Raw genomic sequence first — 18,746 nt, forward strand, 5'->3', positions numbered from 1 at the left:
AGCAAGCCGTTCTGCATTCTTCCCACCCGCTCCCGACTCCTAAGGCCTGTCCTGTTCTCCCCTTTTACCTGTTCCTTTCCTAGCGGATCATTCACCGCGTGTCACTGTAAACGGAGGGTCTCCCCGACATGAGAGGCACCTGGGTCTGTCTCGTCTACAGATTTATCCTCAACGCCTAGAGCTCGCCAGGCACTTCAAATATTTGAATGAAAGTGGGCTTGTATTTTCTGAAGCATTTTAGGTCATGAATTGGACCTAATTTCTTTATGTCCTGGGACAAAGAAGAATTTGGTTTTGGAGCTCTTGTAATTAAAGCATCTGTGTCTAGTACCCACACAAATATATGCATCTGAAACTCAAGTAAAAAGGTTATCTTTGGGGAAATAGATTTGGAAAAAAAATCATTAGTAAGTCCTGGAAGGAGGCCTCCTATACCCCCAGTGTGGCCACTCACATGGTCTGGATTTGGTGCGATTAAGGAGTAAAATTATAGGGGCTGGAGGACAGGGTTCTCACTCCAATTAGGTTTTCTTTCCCACAGATTTATCCATTTATCTCTCATCACAGAAATGGCCGCCCCCTTCAGCCCCCGAGAGTGTAAGCTGTCCAAACAAGAGGGGCAGAGCTACGGCTTCTTCCTGCGGATCGAGAAGGACACGGACGGCCACCTGGTGCGGGCGGTGGAGAAAGGCAGCCCCGCAGAGCGGGCGGGGCTCCGGGACGGGGACCGAGTTCTCAGGATCAACGGCGTCTTTGTGGACCAGGAGGAACACAAGCAGGTGGGCGGGACCTCTCCCTCCCCAGTCTTTGCTGAGTATTGTTTTGGGGTCGATAGAGATTTCCTGGCTGCCACTGGCGAGGCAGGGCACCCTGGTGGCTGTGCTTTCTGCCAGCGAATCAAGTCTCTCCCTCTGAACCGAGAACTGTACACATTATTCCTAGATTTCAACAATGTCAGGTCTAAAATGCATTGCACGTTGCTTAGCACAGGAACTAATTTCATATTCATTATTTTGTTAAATCCTCATCACAACCCAAGAGGTACGTATTACCATTTCACAGATGAGAAGTGGAGGCTCAGATAACTTACGTTCATGCAGTGAACATGTGGGAGTGCCTGACCTTACCCCAACTCCGCCTGCCTCCATGCTGTCTTCATCGACCGGGAGGACCTGTTGTGCTCTAAGGTGGCATTTACCCCTGGAAAGGACCGGCCCTTTTATAAAAAATATTTTCATTAATTTCAGAGAGGAAGGGAGAGGGAGAGATAGAAACATTAATGATGAGAGAGAATCATTGACTGGCTGCCTCCTGCACACCCTCTACTAGGATCGAGCCCACAACCCCGGGCATGTGCCCTTGACCGGAATCGAACCCGGGACCCTTCAGTCCGCAGGCCGATGCTCTATTCATTGAGTCAAACTAGCTAGGGCAGGACCGGTCCTTTTAAGAGTCCCCTGGGCAGGGGCGGCCACCCTCTTGATTCCTAATCTGCACAGGGCTCTCAGGAAGGCTGAGGTGGAGACGGCTGGGCATTATCTACTGACTATTTGGGTGTCAGGGATCCGCTATCAGAACCTCCAGGGCCAGGTAATGAGCCAGCAACGCCCCTTGGTGGTTACCAGGTTACTGGTTGAAGTTGTCCTTTCTCCTAGGTGGTGGATCTGGTCCGGAAGAGTGGGAATTCAGTGACTTTTCTAGTTCTGGATGGGGATTCCTATGAGAAAGCCGTGGAAGAAAAGGTAGACTTGAAAGAGTTGGGTCAGAGTCAGACGGGGCCAAGTCTGAATGATAAGAAACTGCCCCCTGTGATGAACGGAGGCACCCAGGCCTGGACCCAGCCTCGGCTCTGCTACCTGGTGAAGGAGGGGGGCAGCTTCGGCTTTTCTCTGAAGACCGTCCAAGGTGAGCTTGAGGGTGGCGCACAAACAACCGACTTTCCAGGAAAATGATGTTGGCGATGAAGGACTTCTTTGACTTACCTTTTCAGTTGCTATGGATACCCAACAGCAGCCACACTCTCTCCCTCCTCTCCAGCCCTCCCCTGGCCTTGCGCGATTGTGCAATGAGGAATCACACTGGACAGCAGCAGGGTTCGGGGTGGCACTGGGTGCTCCTGACCTGCCGAGTTTGTTAGGCTGAGCCTTTGAGGTCAGAGGGTTAGAGCATTGATGCTTCTTTGATATTCTTTTCTAGCTTCCTTAGGGTGAGGGTGGAGGGGAAAATGGGAAATAAGCAAGAAGAAGGAGGTTCTTCATAATAGCTACTTAAAACATTTTTTTAAAATTGATTTCAGAGAGGAAGGGAGCGGGAGAGATAGAAACATCAAGGATGAGAGAGAATCTTTGATTGGCTGCCTCCTGCATGCCCCCTACTGGGGATCATGCCTGCAATGAGGGCATGTGCCCTGATCAGGTGTTGAACTTCAACCTCCTGGTTCATGGGTTCACGCTCAACCACTGAGCCACACCGGCTGGGTCATAATAGCTACTTTTGAGTAAGAATATCTCTTTTCATCTCTTGGAGTACCCAGGTTGTCACTCATTTATTCAAGAAATTCTTGTTGAGGATACTGCAAAAATCCCCACCCTCCTATGACATTTAAGTAGTACCCCCTGCTGTGGCCCAGCCTCACTGAGGTGTGCCCTTGACCCCTAGCTGAGAGGTACATAGTGATTTGAAAACCCCCAACCATCAGGAAGTCCTCGAAGTTCTGTTTCTGGAGTCTCAGAGGTGCAGGCCGGCCCGTGTCCAGTTGACAATGGTTTTATCATCATGGTTTCTGTGGGATCAAGGCTGGAACCTGTGGTTCCGCCTCTAATGCTGCTCCTCCCATGTTCTGGTCCAGGAGAGGCACTGGCCGTGCCTAACTTGGTAAGTGATGAAGGGCAAATCCTAGAAAACCTGTAGCGAGAGACACAAACCAGACAGAAGAGGCGTTTCTCAAGCTTGCCTGTTACTGGGCAGCGTGGCATTTCTCGGAAGTCCGTGGTCAGTAAAATGGTAAAAAACAGGCTCTATTCATTTGGCCCTTGGACTAGTGGGCATGGCGAGTGGTTTAGATTAGCTTCACAAAGAATATGTTTTCTTCATGACAAAGATCTAAGGAGGAACAGGAGAATGGTGTTTAGGAAGGCAGAGTTTAAGTTAGTTACTGTTATTCCTTGCAAATAATGTATTTAGTCATTATAAAGCAACTCTTTACCTCGACTGAATATCAATATCTTGAGAAAATTGACAGAATTACTTGTAGACCTCACACCACCTGCGAATCTGATGGCAGGCACGTATGCGCCCCTCCCTCCCTCCCGCGCCTCTGTCCCCTTCCGCCTGCGTCCGTGACATTAACGGGCTGCACTGGTCTGCATGGGTGGTGACAGTGCTGATTAGAGGACAGAATGGAGTGGGTGTCTTCCAATTCCCCAAATGCACAGAGAGGGGGTATGAGTCAGTGAGGCAGCACGGGTGGGGTTTGGTTCTTTCTGGTTCAAGAGGCAAGTGCCACCTGAGATTCCTTCTTTGTATTTAGTTGGGCTCAGAAATTCTGTTCGGATCAACAGAGACCAATTGAGTCATGGCTGTGGCAAGCTTTGCTAGGAGCTGTAGTTATAAAGCTAACTCGGAAGCTGAAGGCTATTGGAGTGAGCTCTAAAATGGGACCTTCTAATATTCCATTTTTGGGAGAAAACCCGTTAAGGGTTGTACTTCCTGTAACATCAGTCCTCCCCTACTCTCCTTCAGGCACAAAGGGGGTGTACATGACGGACATAACGCCGCAAGGCGTGGCTATGAAAGCGGGGGTCCTGGCCGACGATCACTTGATCGAAGTGAACGGAGAGAATGTGGAAGACGCCACTCACGAGGAAGTGGTTGAAAAGGTACTTTTCTTGCCTCCTCTTTCACTCGCTCTCCTTGGAGGTGACAGGGAGACAGGAGTGGCAGCTTCTCTGGGAGGAACGTAGCGATGGGAAGCTGCCCTTTTGTATGAAGAGCAAACAGACTCGCTGGTGGCTTGAGCAGGGTTTAGGATTTGAGAATAAGGCCTTTGCGAGATTCATGTTATTTTGAAGATAATTGGTTTAACTTTATCTTTTAAACCTTATTGTACCTGGTTGGGAGCACCCTCTGAATTTATAGTAAATTTAATGTTGACCCCATGTTACTAAACTACTTTAATACAAGCTGCAAGATAGCCAACGTGACGAGGAATATAGAGCTACAGCTGGGGCGTTCTGGAAGGCAGCTCCCCCAAATCTTAGGTCCCAGCACAGTCCTATGACACATGGAAAACAGTCCGGGGTTTTCCTTTAAGATCCTCTGGAACCTTCTCCTGGTAGAATAATCCTTCACAATCGAACTTGACTTTTTCTTCTTTTCCAAACTCCTTTTTCGGCTCTCACCTACGTTCCTCTCTGGGATGTCTGAATTCCAGCTCTTCCTGGGGTTCAGTTAGCATCTGTGAGGGAGGTCATCCTTAACAAAGGCAAAAACAACAGCTGTGGGTGTGGAGGTAGATAAACACCAGCGAGGTGGTGGGTTAACAGCTGGAACTTGTGTTTCACGCCCCACATTTTCTGTTGAACCCAGAGAGCGGGTACAGAGACTTGCCTGTTTCCCAGCGTGGTTTCTAGAGTTGAGGTTGGTCCTCACCCGTGTGTGTCGTTGCAGGTGAGGAAGTCAGGAAGCCGCGTCACGTTCCTGCTGGTGGACAAGGAAACGGACCAGCACCACAGAGAGCAGAATATCACCTTCAAGCGAGAAGCAGCCAGCTTGAAGTTACTGCCCCGCCAGCCCCGGGTTGTTGAGATGAAGAAGGGCAGCAATGGCTATGGCTTCTACCTGAGGGCAGGCCCGGAGCAGAGAGGTAAGGCAGGCGGAGAGCCGGGCACTTGGCAGAGTAATCACCAGCGCTTCATCCCAGCCTGACCCGGAGCGCCATTAGGCCTGCCGCCCCAGCACGGAGCGGGAGTGAGGAGCTGGGAAGCATAGCTAGGTCAGTTTCTTTCTTTTTAAAGAAAATTTATTGATTTCAGAGAGGAGGGAGAGGGAGAGAGAGAAACACCAATGATGAGAGAGAATCATTGATCGGCTGCCTCCTGCACGCCCCCTCCTGGGGATCGAGCCCACAACCTGGGCATGTGCCCTGGACCAGAATCGAACCCTGGACCCTTCAGTCTGCAGGCCGACGCTCTATCCACTGAGCCAAACTAGCCAGGGCACTGGGTCAGTTTCCATGTCACTTGGGGGCCTGATCCTGGGCACCGCCCCCCCTCCAGGTTTCCATAGCAGAGGATAAGGCAGAATTTTGGATCTGAGCAGTAGTATGCTGCTAAATTGGCTCTGGGGCGGGGGGAGGCCCTAATTTATGGCATTTGTTGATGTTTGTGGTATAAATACCCCTACCGTGTCTGATTTCAAGCTACCAACAGGGCACAGAGTGCAAAGCTGAGAAGTGTTTGCACAACTGGTGCTCATGAGCTGGTGAGGCAGCTGCAGCACACCGCCAGGTCTGAGGCACGGGTGTGGGTTGGGATCTCAGACTCAAACAGAAGCAGGAATCTTTCTGATTCCTTGTAACTCAATAAGTTAAGTACAAAGGTCCTACTAGGGAAGGTGAATAAATCAAAGAATGTAGGTTCAGGCCATGTAAACTGTCATACACCTGGAGTTTTACTATTTTTATATTTTACTAGAGGCCCGGTGCACGAATTTGTGCACAGGTGGGGTCCAGCTGGCCCGCAAACTCCCGGTCAAGGGGGCAATTTGCATATTAGCCTTTTATTATATAGGATGTTTACATGAATTCATCAAATATTAATTTGGTTGATATTATATAAAAACATCCCCAGGGCCTTTGAGAATATCAAGTGAATCGGATGAATTCTTCAGTTAAGGAGCCTCCTAGTTAGATGAGATAACACATACGTCCATAACTGAAGGAATTGAAGGTTGGAGCAAGCTTTTCTCACTAGAAAGGTACTGGGAGGCCTCATAGTACAGGTGCCACTTGAGCTTGGGCTTTGTAGTATGAATAGAATTTGGATAAGAAAGGCTGTCCCAGAACTTGGAGAAAAGATGGCGGCGGAGGTGAAAGGCTAATCTGTTGCCTCGCATGGCAGTTTCGGAAATACAACTGAAACATGGACTGGTGAGGGTGGCGACTGCTGCTCGCGTCTCCCCAGACCGGGCAGCTGCTCCTCTCAGTCATTACCGCAGCCGGGGCCATGGACTCGTGGGCGCTGCGGCGGCTGCTGTGGCGGCGGCCGCGGACTCGGCGAAGCGGCTCTCGGTGAAGGAAGAGACCATCTTTCTACAGGAGGGGCTCACCCGCGCCACCGACCTGGCCGAGCTGCGCACTGAGATCCTCGGGGCCCCGGACGCCGCCAACACCGATTTGGAGGATTCTTAGGAGTTCTCATCTTACATTCAAGTCCTCTAGCCATTTTGACGGAGGAGAATCAAGAAGGCGGCTAAGATAAACAAAGGAACTGCGAACTGCGCCGCGCGCAGCGGTTTCAGGGGCGCGACTGGAGGACGGAGCGTCTGCAGCCCAGAACTACAGGAGAGATGGCTGAATGGCAGATTTACAGCTAAGAGGGAAGAGGAAACCAGCGAAATCGGAGGGGACGAGGTGCGGAGGCGCGTGGGTCGGGCTGGTGGCGGGGGAAAGGGGCTTTTGTTCCAAACCTAGGGGAGATTAGCTCTCCATCACCCTGAAATCCAGCTTCTGGGGACCCGCGGGAGACCCAGATGCCTGCGGGGAGAGGCGGGACTCTTGCGGAGGTGCGCCCAGCAATCAGTGTTTGCTGTGCTAGAGCGCGGAACGAAGGGACTTAGAAACTTGGAAGGCAGAAGGAGCAGACTCGCAGCCATTGCGGCTCGCCGAGCCATGGCCTGTTGGCGCCCTGAGACCCCGCCCCACCCTGGGACCCGCCCCGCCCTGAGACCCGCCCCGCAAGTCTTGCAGGCGCACCTACGCTCCAAGCAACGGCTTATGCATGTGGGTGGCCTGCCCTCTGGCAGCGGACCAGATGAACTGCTGTTCTAGTCGGACTGCTCCAGGGCCACTCAGACAGGAGGAGGAAACTACAGTTTTTGCTGTAATCCCTGCTGAGTGCCTAAGGCAGTGGCTGATCTACGCCCCATTGGGGACCCAGAAACGAGGGCATCTGGTGGTCTGTGGGAAATGACACCAGACTTCAACCACGCGCATAAGGGACACATCCAACAGGCAGATTCAGTGAGCGCCAAAGCCTTGCTGCACCAAGACCCGGCCCATAGGAGTGTCTCCTGCACAGCAACTCTTCCTTTATAGACAAAGAGAGCCCTCCCGGTGGCACCAGCAACAATCAAGACTTAACTATACAAGGGAGGACTGGGATGGAGGCATGGGGCGGAGGCCTCGATGTTGCCTGCCACAACAACTTTGAGGCTGCGACGGGAGAGCGGAGCAGACACCACCCAAGACCACCGTAGGGCTGGCTGAGTGGATGCTCTGCAGCTAGAATAAAAGAGGGGTATGCGGGATGATGCTGATGCAGATGACCCAAGGACCACACTTTGGGAACTGCGGCTCGGGCGACGCAGTGACGACCTGGAGCGTGCTCGGCGCGGTCCCCCCAGCGGTCTCCGGCTGAGGGGGCGGCTCCACTGGCTGCCGAGCAAGGACAGACGGGCCCCTGTGAGACGTGGGGGGGGGGGGACTCCGCGCTTGCTGGCCTCCGAGTCCTTCAGGAATCTCGGTGCCCCGGGGGCGGCCGGGGGCGCATGCTCGGCGACCGGCCGCCGCTGCGGACCCAGGGGCCGGCGCGGCGACGCCGGACCAGCCCGCCGCCATGCACTGGGCGCACCGGAGCTTCGCCGAGCAGCCGCCCGACGAGTTCTGCGGCGGCCGTCCTGGAGCTCTGGCAGGATGGCCGGGGGGGTTGCTGGGGGGGGGTTGACCGGCGGGAATTGGGATCGGGAGGACGGGGCCCCGCTGGGACCCGGGTGCGGGCGGGGTTGCGCGCCTCTGGGCTTGGGAGTGGTCGCGCGCCTCCGGGTATGGGTGGGGCCTCGCGTCCCTGGGTCTGGGTGGGGCCGCGTGCCCCTGGGTCCAGGTGAGGCCGGATTCCGGGTCCGGGTGAGGCCAAGTGCCCCTGGACCCGGATGACGCTGGGTCCCGTGCCCGGGTGAGGCCAAGCGCCCCTGGGTCTGGGAGAGGCCAAGCGCCCCTGGGTCCGGGTGAGACCATGTGTCCCTGGATCCGGGGGAGGCCTCGTGCACCTAGGTCCAGGTGAGGCCACGTGCCCCTGGGCCTGGGAGAGGCCACGCACCCCTGGGTCCGGGCGAGACCATGTGTCCCTGGATCCGGGTGGGGCCTCGTGCACCTAGGCCCGGGTGGGGCCGCGTACCCCTGGGTCTGGGGGAGGCCAGGCGTCCCTGGGTCCGGGTGAGACCGTGTGTCCCTGGATCCGGGTGAGGCCTCGTGCGCCTAGGCCCGGGTGAGGACACATGCCCCTGGGGCTGAGAGAGGCCAAGCGTCCCTGGGTCCGGGTGAGACCATGTGTCCCTGGATCTGGGTGAGGCCTTGTGCACCTAGGCCCGGGTGAGGCCACGTGCCCTTGGGTCTGGGAGAGGCCAAGCGTCCCTGGGTCCGGGTGAGACCATGTGTCCCTGGATCCGGGTGAGGCCTCATGCACCTAGGCCCGGGTGAGGCCACGTGCCCCTGGGTCTGGGGGAGGCCAAGCACACCTGGGTCCGGGTGAGACCATGTGTCCCTGGATCCGGGTGAGGCCTCGTGCACCTAGGTCCAGGTGAGGCCACGTGCCCCTGGGTCTGAGAGAGGCCACGCACCCCTGGGTCCGGGCGAGACCATGTGTCCCTGGATCCGGGTGAGGCCTCGTGCACCTAGGCCCGGGTGAGGCCACGTGCCCCTGGGTCTGGGAGAGGCCAAGCGTCCCTGGGTCCGGGTGAGACCATGTGTCCCTGGATCCGGGTGAGGCCTCGTACACCTAGGCCCGGGTGAGGCCACGTGCCCCTGGGGCTGGGAGAGGCCAAGCGTCCCTGGGTCCGGGTGAGACCATGTGTCCCTGGATCCGGGTGAGGCCTCGTACACCTAGGCCTGGATGAGGCCACGTGCCCCTGGGTCTGGGAGAGCCCAAGCGTCCCTGGGTCCGGGTGAGACCATGTGTCCCTGGATCCGGGTGGGGCCTCGTGCACCTAGGCCCGGGTGAGGCCACGTGCCCCTGGGTCTGGGAGAGCCCAAGCGTCCCTGGGTCCGGGTGAGACCATGTGTCCCTAGATCTGGGTGAGGCCACGTGCCCCTTAGTCCGGGTGAAGCCGTGCCCCTGGGTCCGGCCGAGACCAAACCAGAGGGAGTCGGACCTCCGTTACCACCATTTGTCCACCATCCAGAGCTGAGGGGTCAGTGCTGACATGTACACATAAGGAACTGGTGGACATTGAAATTGGGTCTCAAAAGAACTGTTGGTCCAGAAAGAAACTCACTACAGACTGATCCATCTGCCTGTCAGCATAACTATTATTGCTCGTCTCACATTCAGTTCTCATAAGTATATATCTAGTGACACATGATCTCGCTCATCTAGGGGAAATGATGAACAACATAGACTGAGGAACAAGAACAGAACCAGAAGCAAGGAGGCATCGATCGGACTATTGGGCCTCAGAGGGAGGATAGGGGAGGGTGGGGGGAGGGGGAGAGTTCAATCAAAGGACTTGTGTGCATGCATATGAGCCTATCCAACGGTTAAGTTCAACAGGGGGTTGGGGCATGCGTCGGGAGGGGGGGGCGATGGGAATGGGGGGATGAGGACAAATATGTGACACCTTAATCAATAAAGAAATTAAAAAAAAAAAAAAAGAAAGGCTGTCCCAGAAAGACAGGAGTTGTGTGAACAAAGGAAGGAAACAAAGGCACAGTGAGACTGACATCCAGTGTGAAGCACAGTGTGATTGACATCCAGTGTGGAGCACAGTGTGATTGACAGCCAGTGTGGAGCACAGTGTGATTGACATCCAGTGTGGAGCACAGTGTGATTGACATCCAGTGTGAAGCACAGTGTGATTGACAGCCAGTGTGAAGCACAGTGTGATTGACATCCAGTGTGGAGCACAGTGTGATTGACAGCCAGTGTGGAGCACAGTGTGATTGACATCCAGTGTGGAGCACAGTGTGATTGACAGCCAGTGTGGAGCACAGTGTGATTGACATCCAGTGTGGAGCACAGTGTGATTGACATCCAGTGTGAAGCACAGTGAGACTGACATCCAGTGTGAAGCACAGTGTGATTGACATCCAGTGTGGAGCACAGTGTGATTGACATCCAGTGTGGAGCACAGTGTGATTGACATCCAGTGTGAAGCACAGTGTGATTGACATCCAGTGTGGAGCACAGTGTGATTGACATCCAGTGTGGAGCACAGTGTGATTGACATCCAGTGTGGAGCACAGTGTGATTGACATCCAGTGTGGAGCACAGTGTGATTGACATCCAGTGTGAAGCACAGTGAGACTGACATCCAGTGTGAAGCACAGTGTGACTGACATCCAGTGTGGAGCACAGTGTGATTGACAGCCAGTGTGAAGCACAGTGATTGACATCCAGTGTGAAGCACAGGGAACCAAGTTAGAAAGGTGGGTTGGAGAGAGACAATGAAGGATCTTTAATGCCCGGTGGAGGAGTTTGGACTGGATCCGATAGTCTGAGGAGTTAAACGTTTTTTGAGCAATGCCAGAGAGAAGAAAAAAATTAAGCCTACAGTGTCTTGGGGGCTTAATTACTTCTAATAATTCTGCAAGAATTGCTGAAGTTGAGGGCTTGGAGAAGATGCAGGAATTATATAAGGTTAAACTGGGATCAAAATCATCAACAAATTCCAGTGCTCATGCGGTTGCCCTGGGGAGTGACCTGGGCAGACACCGCATCCAGATGAATGTGAAGGAGAAGGCAAGGATGAGGGACAGGGAGAGCAGCTGGTCAGGCGCAGTAGCAGTTCAGGTAGAATTCAAGACAGGAACTAATTAATACGAACTCATGTAGGGGAAGTGGGACTAAAGAAAAGTGTAAGGTATTAAAGTGGCATCGAAGGACTTAGCCGTTGATCACATACGGAGAGTGGGTGCTGAGGAAGAATCAGTTGTCAGGTGTCTGACGGGACAACGGTGCTCCCGCCGACAGGTGACCAAGAGGAGGGGCTCGGGGGATAGATGGCGTTGGGAGGGATCTGCGGGATATCCAGCTGGAGATGGCTAACAGCCAGCTGGAAAGTGAAACGAAAACTTGTTAGAACTGTGTGCGGGCCAAAAAAGGGGGAGCGACATGGAGGCATCTGGCGAAGATAGTTCAGGTTAGGAAAAGGCTGCAGACACACCCTTAGCGTGCACACACAGGCAGGCAGTCACTCTGGGTTTCCTAGGGTTTGATTTCTTTGGTTTGTTCTTCACTCTTCCCTCCCCCCTTTTCATGGCTCATCGTCTACCTAAGACATATGGATACAAGTATGCCCACTGACTTTCTGGGAATTTGCTGACCCTTAATGCTTAGCATGCTCTTTTGACAAGAGTGAGTTTGAGACACTTTTAGTAAAACACGATTCTTTTCTTTAAGACCCTTTCATGGCTGATAGGCTGGGTTTGTTCCTGGAGTGAGACCTGAGCGGGGAATGAGACTGCAGGGGTGCTTACAGGCTTCTTCGGGTGCCAGGGGGAGGGACAGTAGTTGTACTCAGCAGGCCTACTCTATTTTATTAGGGCCTTGCGCTCTGGCAGGAAATCCTAGTTACTTAGGAGTCTTTCTGATAATTTATTGTTTTGGGGATGGTCAGGTCAATTCATCAAAGACATAGATTCTGGAAGTCCAGCAGAGGCGGCTGGCTTGAAGGCCAACGACCTGCTCATTGCTGTCAACGGCGAGTCTGTGGAATCCCTCAGTCATGACAGTGTGGTGGAAATGATCAGGAAGAGTGGAGACCAGACTTCACTGTTGGTAGCAGACAAAGAGACGGACAGCATATATAGACTGGTAAGTAATACAAGGTCATAGATTCCTGCATCAAGGTTGGGTCCACTCACTAATGCCCTCAAACGTTGGCTAAGTTACCTTATTTTTAGCCAATGCTGGTTGGCCCATGAATAGCTTCTGTTTCTACCACCACGGCTACTCCATTCATGAGCCCACTGTGTCTGCGTAGCTATTCATTGTCAGCTGATGAGTCTGGCTGATCTCAACTGGCTGGGTCATTGTCTCTATTTGGTGGTTTAAGTTACCACTTGGATCTTCAACCCAGAAAGTGTATAATGCCATAGTTAAGGCTGCTTTGAAGCTCAAAGTGGCAGTGATGTGAGAATGCCATGTGATTGGTAGGTAAGTTTTAAGTCCTTAGACTCAAGATTTTGAAAGAATTTGCATATAATTGCAGAATTACTCTTGGTGGTCTGAAAAAAGCTATCAACAGTAGCCTGGAAATAGGCAGATGTAGCTCTAACTCTCCCAAGGAGGGAGCAATTGGATTTTGAGCTATAGACCAGAAAGTTCCAGCCATCCCATGTAAAGCCTAGACAGGGCTATTGAACAGCTTGTAATAATGTGAAAGGCTATTATATACAAGCGCAGACTTATTTTTGAGGTGTTCTATGGGATGTAGCTTGATCACATAGGGAAGCTGTCGGGAGCTAGCTTTTGGCTTAGAAGCTGCTGGGAACAGGATAAGCCATTTCTGCAGTGGCTCCCACTTGGTAGAAAAGGTCAAGCCAGGTCACTGCCCTTGCTGTGGTACATACAGCAGATTCTAGCATTGAGTCCTTTCCAACTTCTAATCTTATGACAGAATCAGTTAACTATAATTTTAATGTTTTGGTTAAAAAAGAGAGAACTTTGATCTATAAAGATGACTGTTCCCATCTTCTTCCTCCCTCTTCTCCCCAAAGTAAGCTGCATGGGCTGGATGTTTGAGACACATCAGTGAATAAAGCAAACACCTACGTCAGTTCCTGTGACATGCGCGACACCCAAATATTTGAATGAGAATAAATACAAACTCACTGTTTTATGTTATTGTACTTTGCCGAGGATTAGCTGCTACTGTCAGATAGTTGGTTTGCTTGTTTGGGTGGTGATGTCAAAGGCATTTTTGCATGTAAGGAGTGACTGATCATTTTCCACATTTTAAAGAGGGAAAGAAATGTAGAAAATTTGCAAGTGTATCGCTGGAAGGGCTGGAGTTAGTTGAACTGGGTAACTGAAAGGTTCTCAACGAGGTGCTACTCTCGTTTGGAAAGGAAGCTGCGGCCTTGTGGTTAGTGAGACAGATGGTAACCGGAGCCTCCAGCTCTAATTTTAGCCAGGCTGCTGAACAGGGCGATTTAGGGGGGAGCACACATTGTACCCACTTTCAATTGCTTCATTTTCCACTCATCGCCTCACAAATGCCTTGGCACCTGTGGGCAGCAATTTAACTACTGATCTAGGATCTCAGCATACCCAAATCTAGCCTTTTAATTCTCTCAACTAAAACCCAGTCAGCTAAGCTCTTCTTCACCTTCTTCTTCACCTTCTTCTTCTTCTTCACCTTCTTCTTCTTTTCTTCTTCTTCTCTTCTTCTTCTTCTTCTTCTTCTTCTTCTTCTTCTTCTTCTTCTTCTTCTTCTTCTTCTTTCTTCCTTCTTCCTTCTTCCTTCTTTCTTCTTTCTTCTTCTTCTTCTTCTTCTTCTTCTTCTTCTTCTTCTTCTTCTTCTTCTTCTTCTTTTTAAAAAAAATATTTTTATTGATTTCAGAGAGGAAGGGAGAGATAGAAACATCAGTGATGAGAATCATTGATTGGCTGTCTCCTGCATGCCCTCACCCTCCATCCCCCAACTGGGGATCGAGCTTGTAACTTGAACATGTGCCCTGACTGGGAATTGAACTGTGACCTCCTGGTTCATAGGTCGATACTCAACCACTGAGCCACAACGGTTGGGCTAAGCATATCTATCTATCTATCTATCATCTATCTATCTATCTATCCTACCTAATAAAAAAGTAATATGCAAATTGACCTAACTCTGCTACACCCACAAGCCACACCCACCAGCCAATCAGGAGCAAATAAACCCAACCAAGATGGCTACAGCCACAGAGAGCAAGGTTTCCCAGGCAATGGAGGAAGCCAAGCTCTCTGCCTACCTTTGCTTGCCTAAGCCTCCACTCAAGCTACAAAGTTTCAATTATAGAGGGTGAATTAACCCCAACAGAAATGGCTGCTGGCCATGGAGTGAGCAGGAGGCTTGGCTCTGCTCCAGGCTACAAAGTTTCAATTGTAGAAGGTAAATAAATTCCAGATACCAGGGCCTCCGCTTGGGTCGCCAGGGGGCGTGGCTGGCCTGCAAACCACCACAGGCCCCTTGCTCAGGCCGCCCCACGCCCCAAGGGAACCCCCATCCTGATCCAGGACACCCTTCAGGGCAAACCAGCTGACCCCCACCCCTGCACCAGGCCTCTATCCTTTCTAATAAAAGAGTAATATGCAGATTGACCATCACTCCAACACACAATATGGCTACCCCCATGTGGTCAAAGATCTTGCCCCCATGTGGACACAAGATGGCCACCACTAAATGGCCAGCAGGGGAGGGCAGTTGGGAGGCACCAGGCCTACAAGGGAGGGCAGTTGAGAGGGACCAGGCCTGCGAGGGAGGGAAGTTGGAGGCGATCAACCCTGCAGGGGAGGGCAGTTAGGCGTGACCAGGCTGGCAGAGGAGGGAAGTTGGGGGCAAACAGGCTGGTAGGGGAGCAATTAGGCATCAATCAGGCTGGCAGTGGAGTGGTTAGGGGGTGATCAGGCTGGCAGGCAGAAGCGGTTAGGGGCAATCAGGAAGGCAGTCAGCATCCCTCTAAGGGTCCCAGATTGGAGAGGGTGCAGGCTGGGCTGAGGGACAACCCCCCTCCGTGCACAAATTTCGTGCACTGGGCCTCTAGTATATATATAATAAGTCATATGTTCCCTGTTTAATGCCTCTTCTATATTCAAGACCATCACTGCCTTCTCTGCAGGGATGTTGTGGGAGTTGAAATGGATTAGGAATATATAAAGATAGTGAGTGAGGAGCTTGGCATAACAGAAGTGTCAGCTACTAGTTATAACAATAGCTAGTAAAATAAGAGTACAATAGATCACAGTGCTGGAGAGGTAGTGGGGGAGAAACCATGTGACCGTATGATTGCTGCCTCTACCAATTCACTATTGTCTGCACTTGGATGTGATCTCGTGTCTTGTATTACTCTAAGTGTTCAAGGAGCTTTTAAGTTCTTACTGAAGGGGAAGGCCAGATGGACCCAACTTGCATGAGATAGAGAGCAAGTCGCTAATCCTCGACTGTTCAGTGCTTTGCTTACTATCACCAAGTCAGAAGAAACTAGCAGTTCTGTTAGGCTGATTTTTGGATCCTTGTACAACATTTTATTTTACGGATATGTGCATTTATTTACATGTTTATACACATTACTCCACAACCAAGCTCAATCTTCCTTTATCCCTTTCCTGGTTGGGGTAATGAGAAATTTTACAGCCTACAATCATGTATGTGGAAGAGTAGAACATGTATGACACCTTATAAACTAAATCAGCACACTTAATAGTATAATTATTTATATTTATAGTTAACGTTTTTCCCCCTTTATTTTCCACAGGCTCATTTTTCTCCATTTCTCTACTATCAAAGTCAACAACTGCCTAACGGTTCTGTCATGGAGGCTGCGGTTCCTGCACCTGTGCCTCTGGCCAGCTCTAGGCCAGATCATAAGCCCAAACTGTGCCGGCTGGTGAGAGGAGACAATGGCTACGGCTTCCACCTAAATGCAATTCGGGGTCAGCCAGGCCCATTTGTCAAAGAGGTACGGTGACCTGGTTCCCGCAGCCGTGACCACAGCCACACCAGGAGGGCGGGTTCTCCCACTCGCTGATGGCTTAGTCAACAGGGTACACTGAAGGCCTACGCTGACGTCTCACTTGGGTTCAAATAATTGCGGCCATGGTCCCAGACCCTTTAAGATAGCTTAGCACATCCTACGCTCACATCCTTTGTTTCTTAAACATCTGTTACACTCAGTTGTCTGTAGACGCTTTCAGATCAAGTGGAGCTGGCATGACTGTAGGGGACAGTCACCGTCAGCGCTGACTGGGGGTGATGCTTGCTTGCTTCTGTGCACGCAGCTAATGCCTCTGCGCGGCAGGGACTGAGGGAGAGGACTGTCCCTAGAGCTCTCACGTTGGGCAGGCAGAAGGGACCTATGATATCTGATGCCTTTAACCCAGAAGACATACAACACGATAGTCAACCACTGTACCACCACTTACTGGAGGATGGAAGCTGTAGCTTTCAGAAGCAGAAAGCATTACAGCACTGTCCTTGACTTCTGTACCTCAAGGAGAAGTAACACAGTGAGGAATAAATTCTCAAACGCCTCATCTCCTCTGAAGGGAGCTAGTCTAACACTCCCGTATCTGTCTGGACGTGAAAACCCCGACCCTCTGTTCACAGGTGCAGGAGGGCAGCCCTGCCCAGCTGGCGGGGCTAGAGGATGAGGACGTCATCGTTGAGGTGAACGGGGTGAATGTGCTGGACGAACTCTATGAGAAGGTGGTGGACAGAATCCAGAGCAGTGGGAAGAGTGTCACGCTCTTAGTCTGTGGAAAGAAGGCCTACGATTATTTCCAGGCTAAGAAAATCCCTATTGTTTCCTCCATGGCTGACCCACTGGATGTACCCCTTGATTCCAAAGAAGAAACATGGGCGGAGTCAGAGCTCGACTCACACGTGACAAAAGAACGAGTGAGTGGTGACACATTTCTTTAAAAAAATATTTTTATTGATTTCAGAGAGGAAGGGAGAGAGATAGAAATATCAATAGAGAGAATCATTGACCAACTGCCTCCTGCAGGCCCCCTGGGGACCAAGCCCACAATCCAGGTATGTGCCCTGACCGGAAATCCAACTGTAACCTCCTGGTTCAGAGGTTGATGCTCAACCACTGAGCCACACCAGCTGGGTAACACATTTCTATGGATTTACTCTCTCTGTGCCTTGGTTTCCTCCCGTATAAAACAAGGATACTTTGTAGGACTGTTACCAGGATTATATTGACTAAGACTATTAAAGTGGTTCGGATAGTGCCCTGTGCACAGTAAGCATAAAAGGAATGGTGGTGGTTAGAGACAGTGCCGCTTTTAAAGTAACTGGTAGGTATTCAAGTTTTATTACTAGGGAAGAGCAAACATTATGCTGTATGTATTTAGATTAGATAAATTCCATGGTAAATCTCAGTTTTTGTTGTCCATTTTCTTTTCATAGATGAACTTGAGGTCCAAGAGTGAACTGACCTATCCAAGTTCATAAAGGAAACATTTGGCAAAGCCAAGACTCTTAAAGTTTAATATTATTTTTCTTTCATTACATTAATGTAATTCCTCTGATTGGTAATATAAAAATACTAATTTTTAAGGAACACCCCCTGTCGTAGTCCGGTTAGGCTGCTGTAACAAAATACCGCACACTGGGTGGCTTTGTAAACAAAACATTTATTTCTCACAATTCTGGAGGCTGGGAGGCCAAGCTCAACGTGCCGGCAGATGGGTGTCCGGAGATGGGTCTCCCAGGTTGCAGACCCAGACTTCTTGTTCTGCCCTTTCATGGTGGAAGGAGCTGGGGAGCCCTGGGGCCCTCTTTTTTAAGGGCGCCAATCCCAGCTCTGCCCTCCTGACTCAACCACCCAAAGGCCCTACGCTCCTAATTCTATCACCTTGGGATAAGGATTTCACCATATGAATGTGGGGGAGATACAAATATTCGGACCAAGGCACACGTAATAGCCATTGACCACATTGTAGACTTCTTAACCAAGAAAGTATTCTCGTTGTCGTTTAAGAATTCTATAATATCTCGGCAGGCAGTCAGTTATAGAAAGGAAACTGGTTAGTTTCAGGCAGCAAGCTGCAAGCAAAGCCAATCAGGTCACCTGGCTTCTAGTGATGACCCTACCCCTGGCCTCCGGCCCCGCTCCAGCACTCAGACCCTTCCCTTCTTTCGCACAGGCCCACAGCACAGCCTCGCAGTCTTCCTCCAATTCTGAGGATACAAGGATGTGAGGAGAACAATGGCTGTGGCAGAGCTGTTTCTGGGTATTTAATGGGAGCCCTTTCCAAGGAATGAGCGGTCACCACCTGCTGTCTCTGGTGAAGAACCTTCTGGAAACCGGTCCATCACGTGCAGTTGTTTTCGCTGTCAGTTGTCTCAGGGTGGCTACTGCAGATGGCTTATTTATGGCCAACTCAGGAGAAGCTGGGGCGGGACCAGATTCTTCTCATGTGATCTCTTTCAAGCTTCAACTTAACTGTATTTCTCTGCAGGATGATATCTCTTACTTCTATGGGCTCCTTGAGACCAAAGGTGATTCATAAATCTGTAAATGTGAAGCTGCTAATTAAAGGACTTGAGCTTGCCTATTAAAATTATGCTTTTTAAAGAATGTGTGGTTACTATAATAAATGTCATTAAAAATGTCTTTTGAGTTGCTTGAACCTTCCCTGTTAGCTGATCTAACCTGAACTGTTTTTGGTAAGCATTTTATGCTTTAATTTTTGTTTTGCCTCTAGGAACCAAAAACAAAATAAAATTCAGAATAAGACCTTAGTAATAAATAGAGACTTCCTGGTAGTAAAATTAAGAATTTTCTTAAATGGCATTTCTGAGTGTTCTACAAATTTTCC

General features: G+C 50.9%; 1 protein-coding gene across 2 annotated transcripts; it reads left to right on the forward strand.

Annotated features, from left to right (window-relative positions):
* The first annotated feature begins 569 nt into the window (after window positions 1-569).
* On the forward strand, window positions 570-18,521 carry PDZK1 (PDZ domain containing 1). 2 transcript variants are annotated; one of them, XM_008153184.3, is made up of 8 exons: window positions 570-779; window positions 1,656-1,905; window positions 3,742-3,878; window positions 4,669-4,864; window positions 11,830-12,026; window positions 15,671-15,874; window positions 16,522-16,812; window positions 18,072-18,521. In XM_008153184.3, the coding sequence occupies exons 1-8, from the start codon at window positions 570-572 to the stop codon at window positions 18,123-18,125; spliced, it is 1,539 nt and encodes a 512-aa protein (XP_008151406.2). In that variant the 3' UTR covers window positions 18,126-18,521. The 2 variants fall into 2 exon arrangements, with proteins under 2 accessions (XP_008151406.2, XP_054567474.1); XM_054711499.1 differs by lacking the exons at window positions 3,742-3,878; window positions 4,669-4,864.
* Window positions 18,522-18,746: the final 225 nt, after the last annotated feature.

Source organism: Eptesicus fuscus, chromosome 22 (assembly GCF_027574615.1).
Source record: "Eptesicus fuscus isolate TK198812 chromosome 22, DD_ASM_mEF_20220401, whole genome shotgun sequence".
NCBI classification, from domain to species: domain Eukaryota; kingdom Metazoa; phylum Chordata; class Mammalia; order Chiroptera; family Vespertilionidae; genus Eptesicus; species Eptesicus fuscus.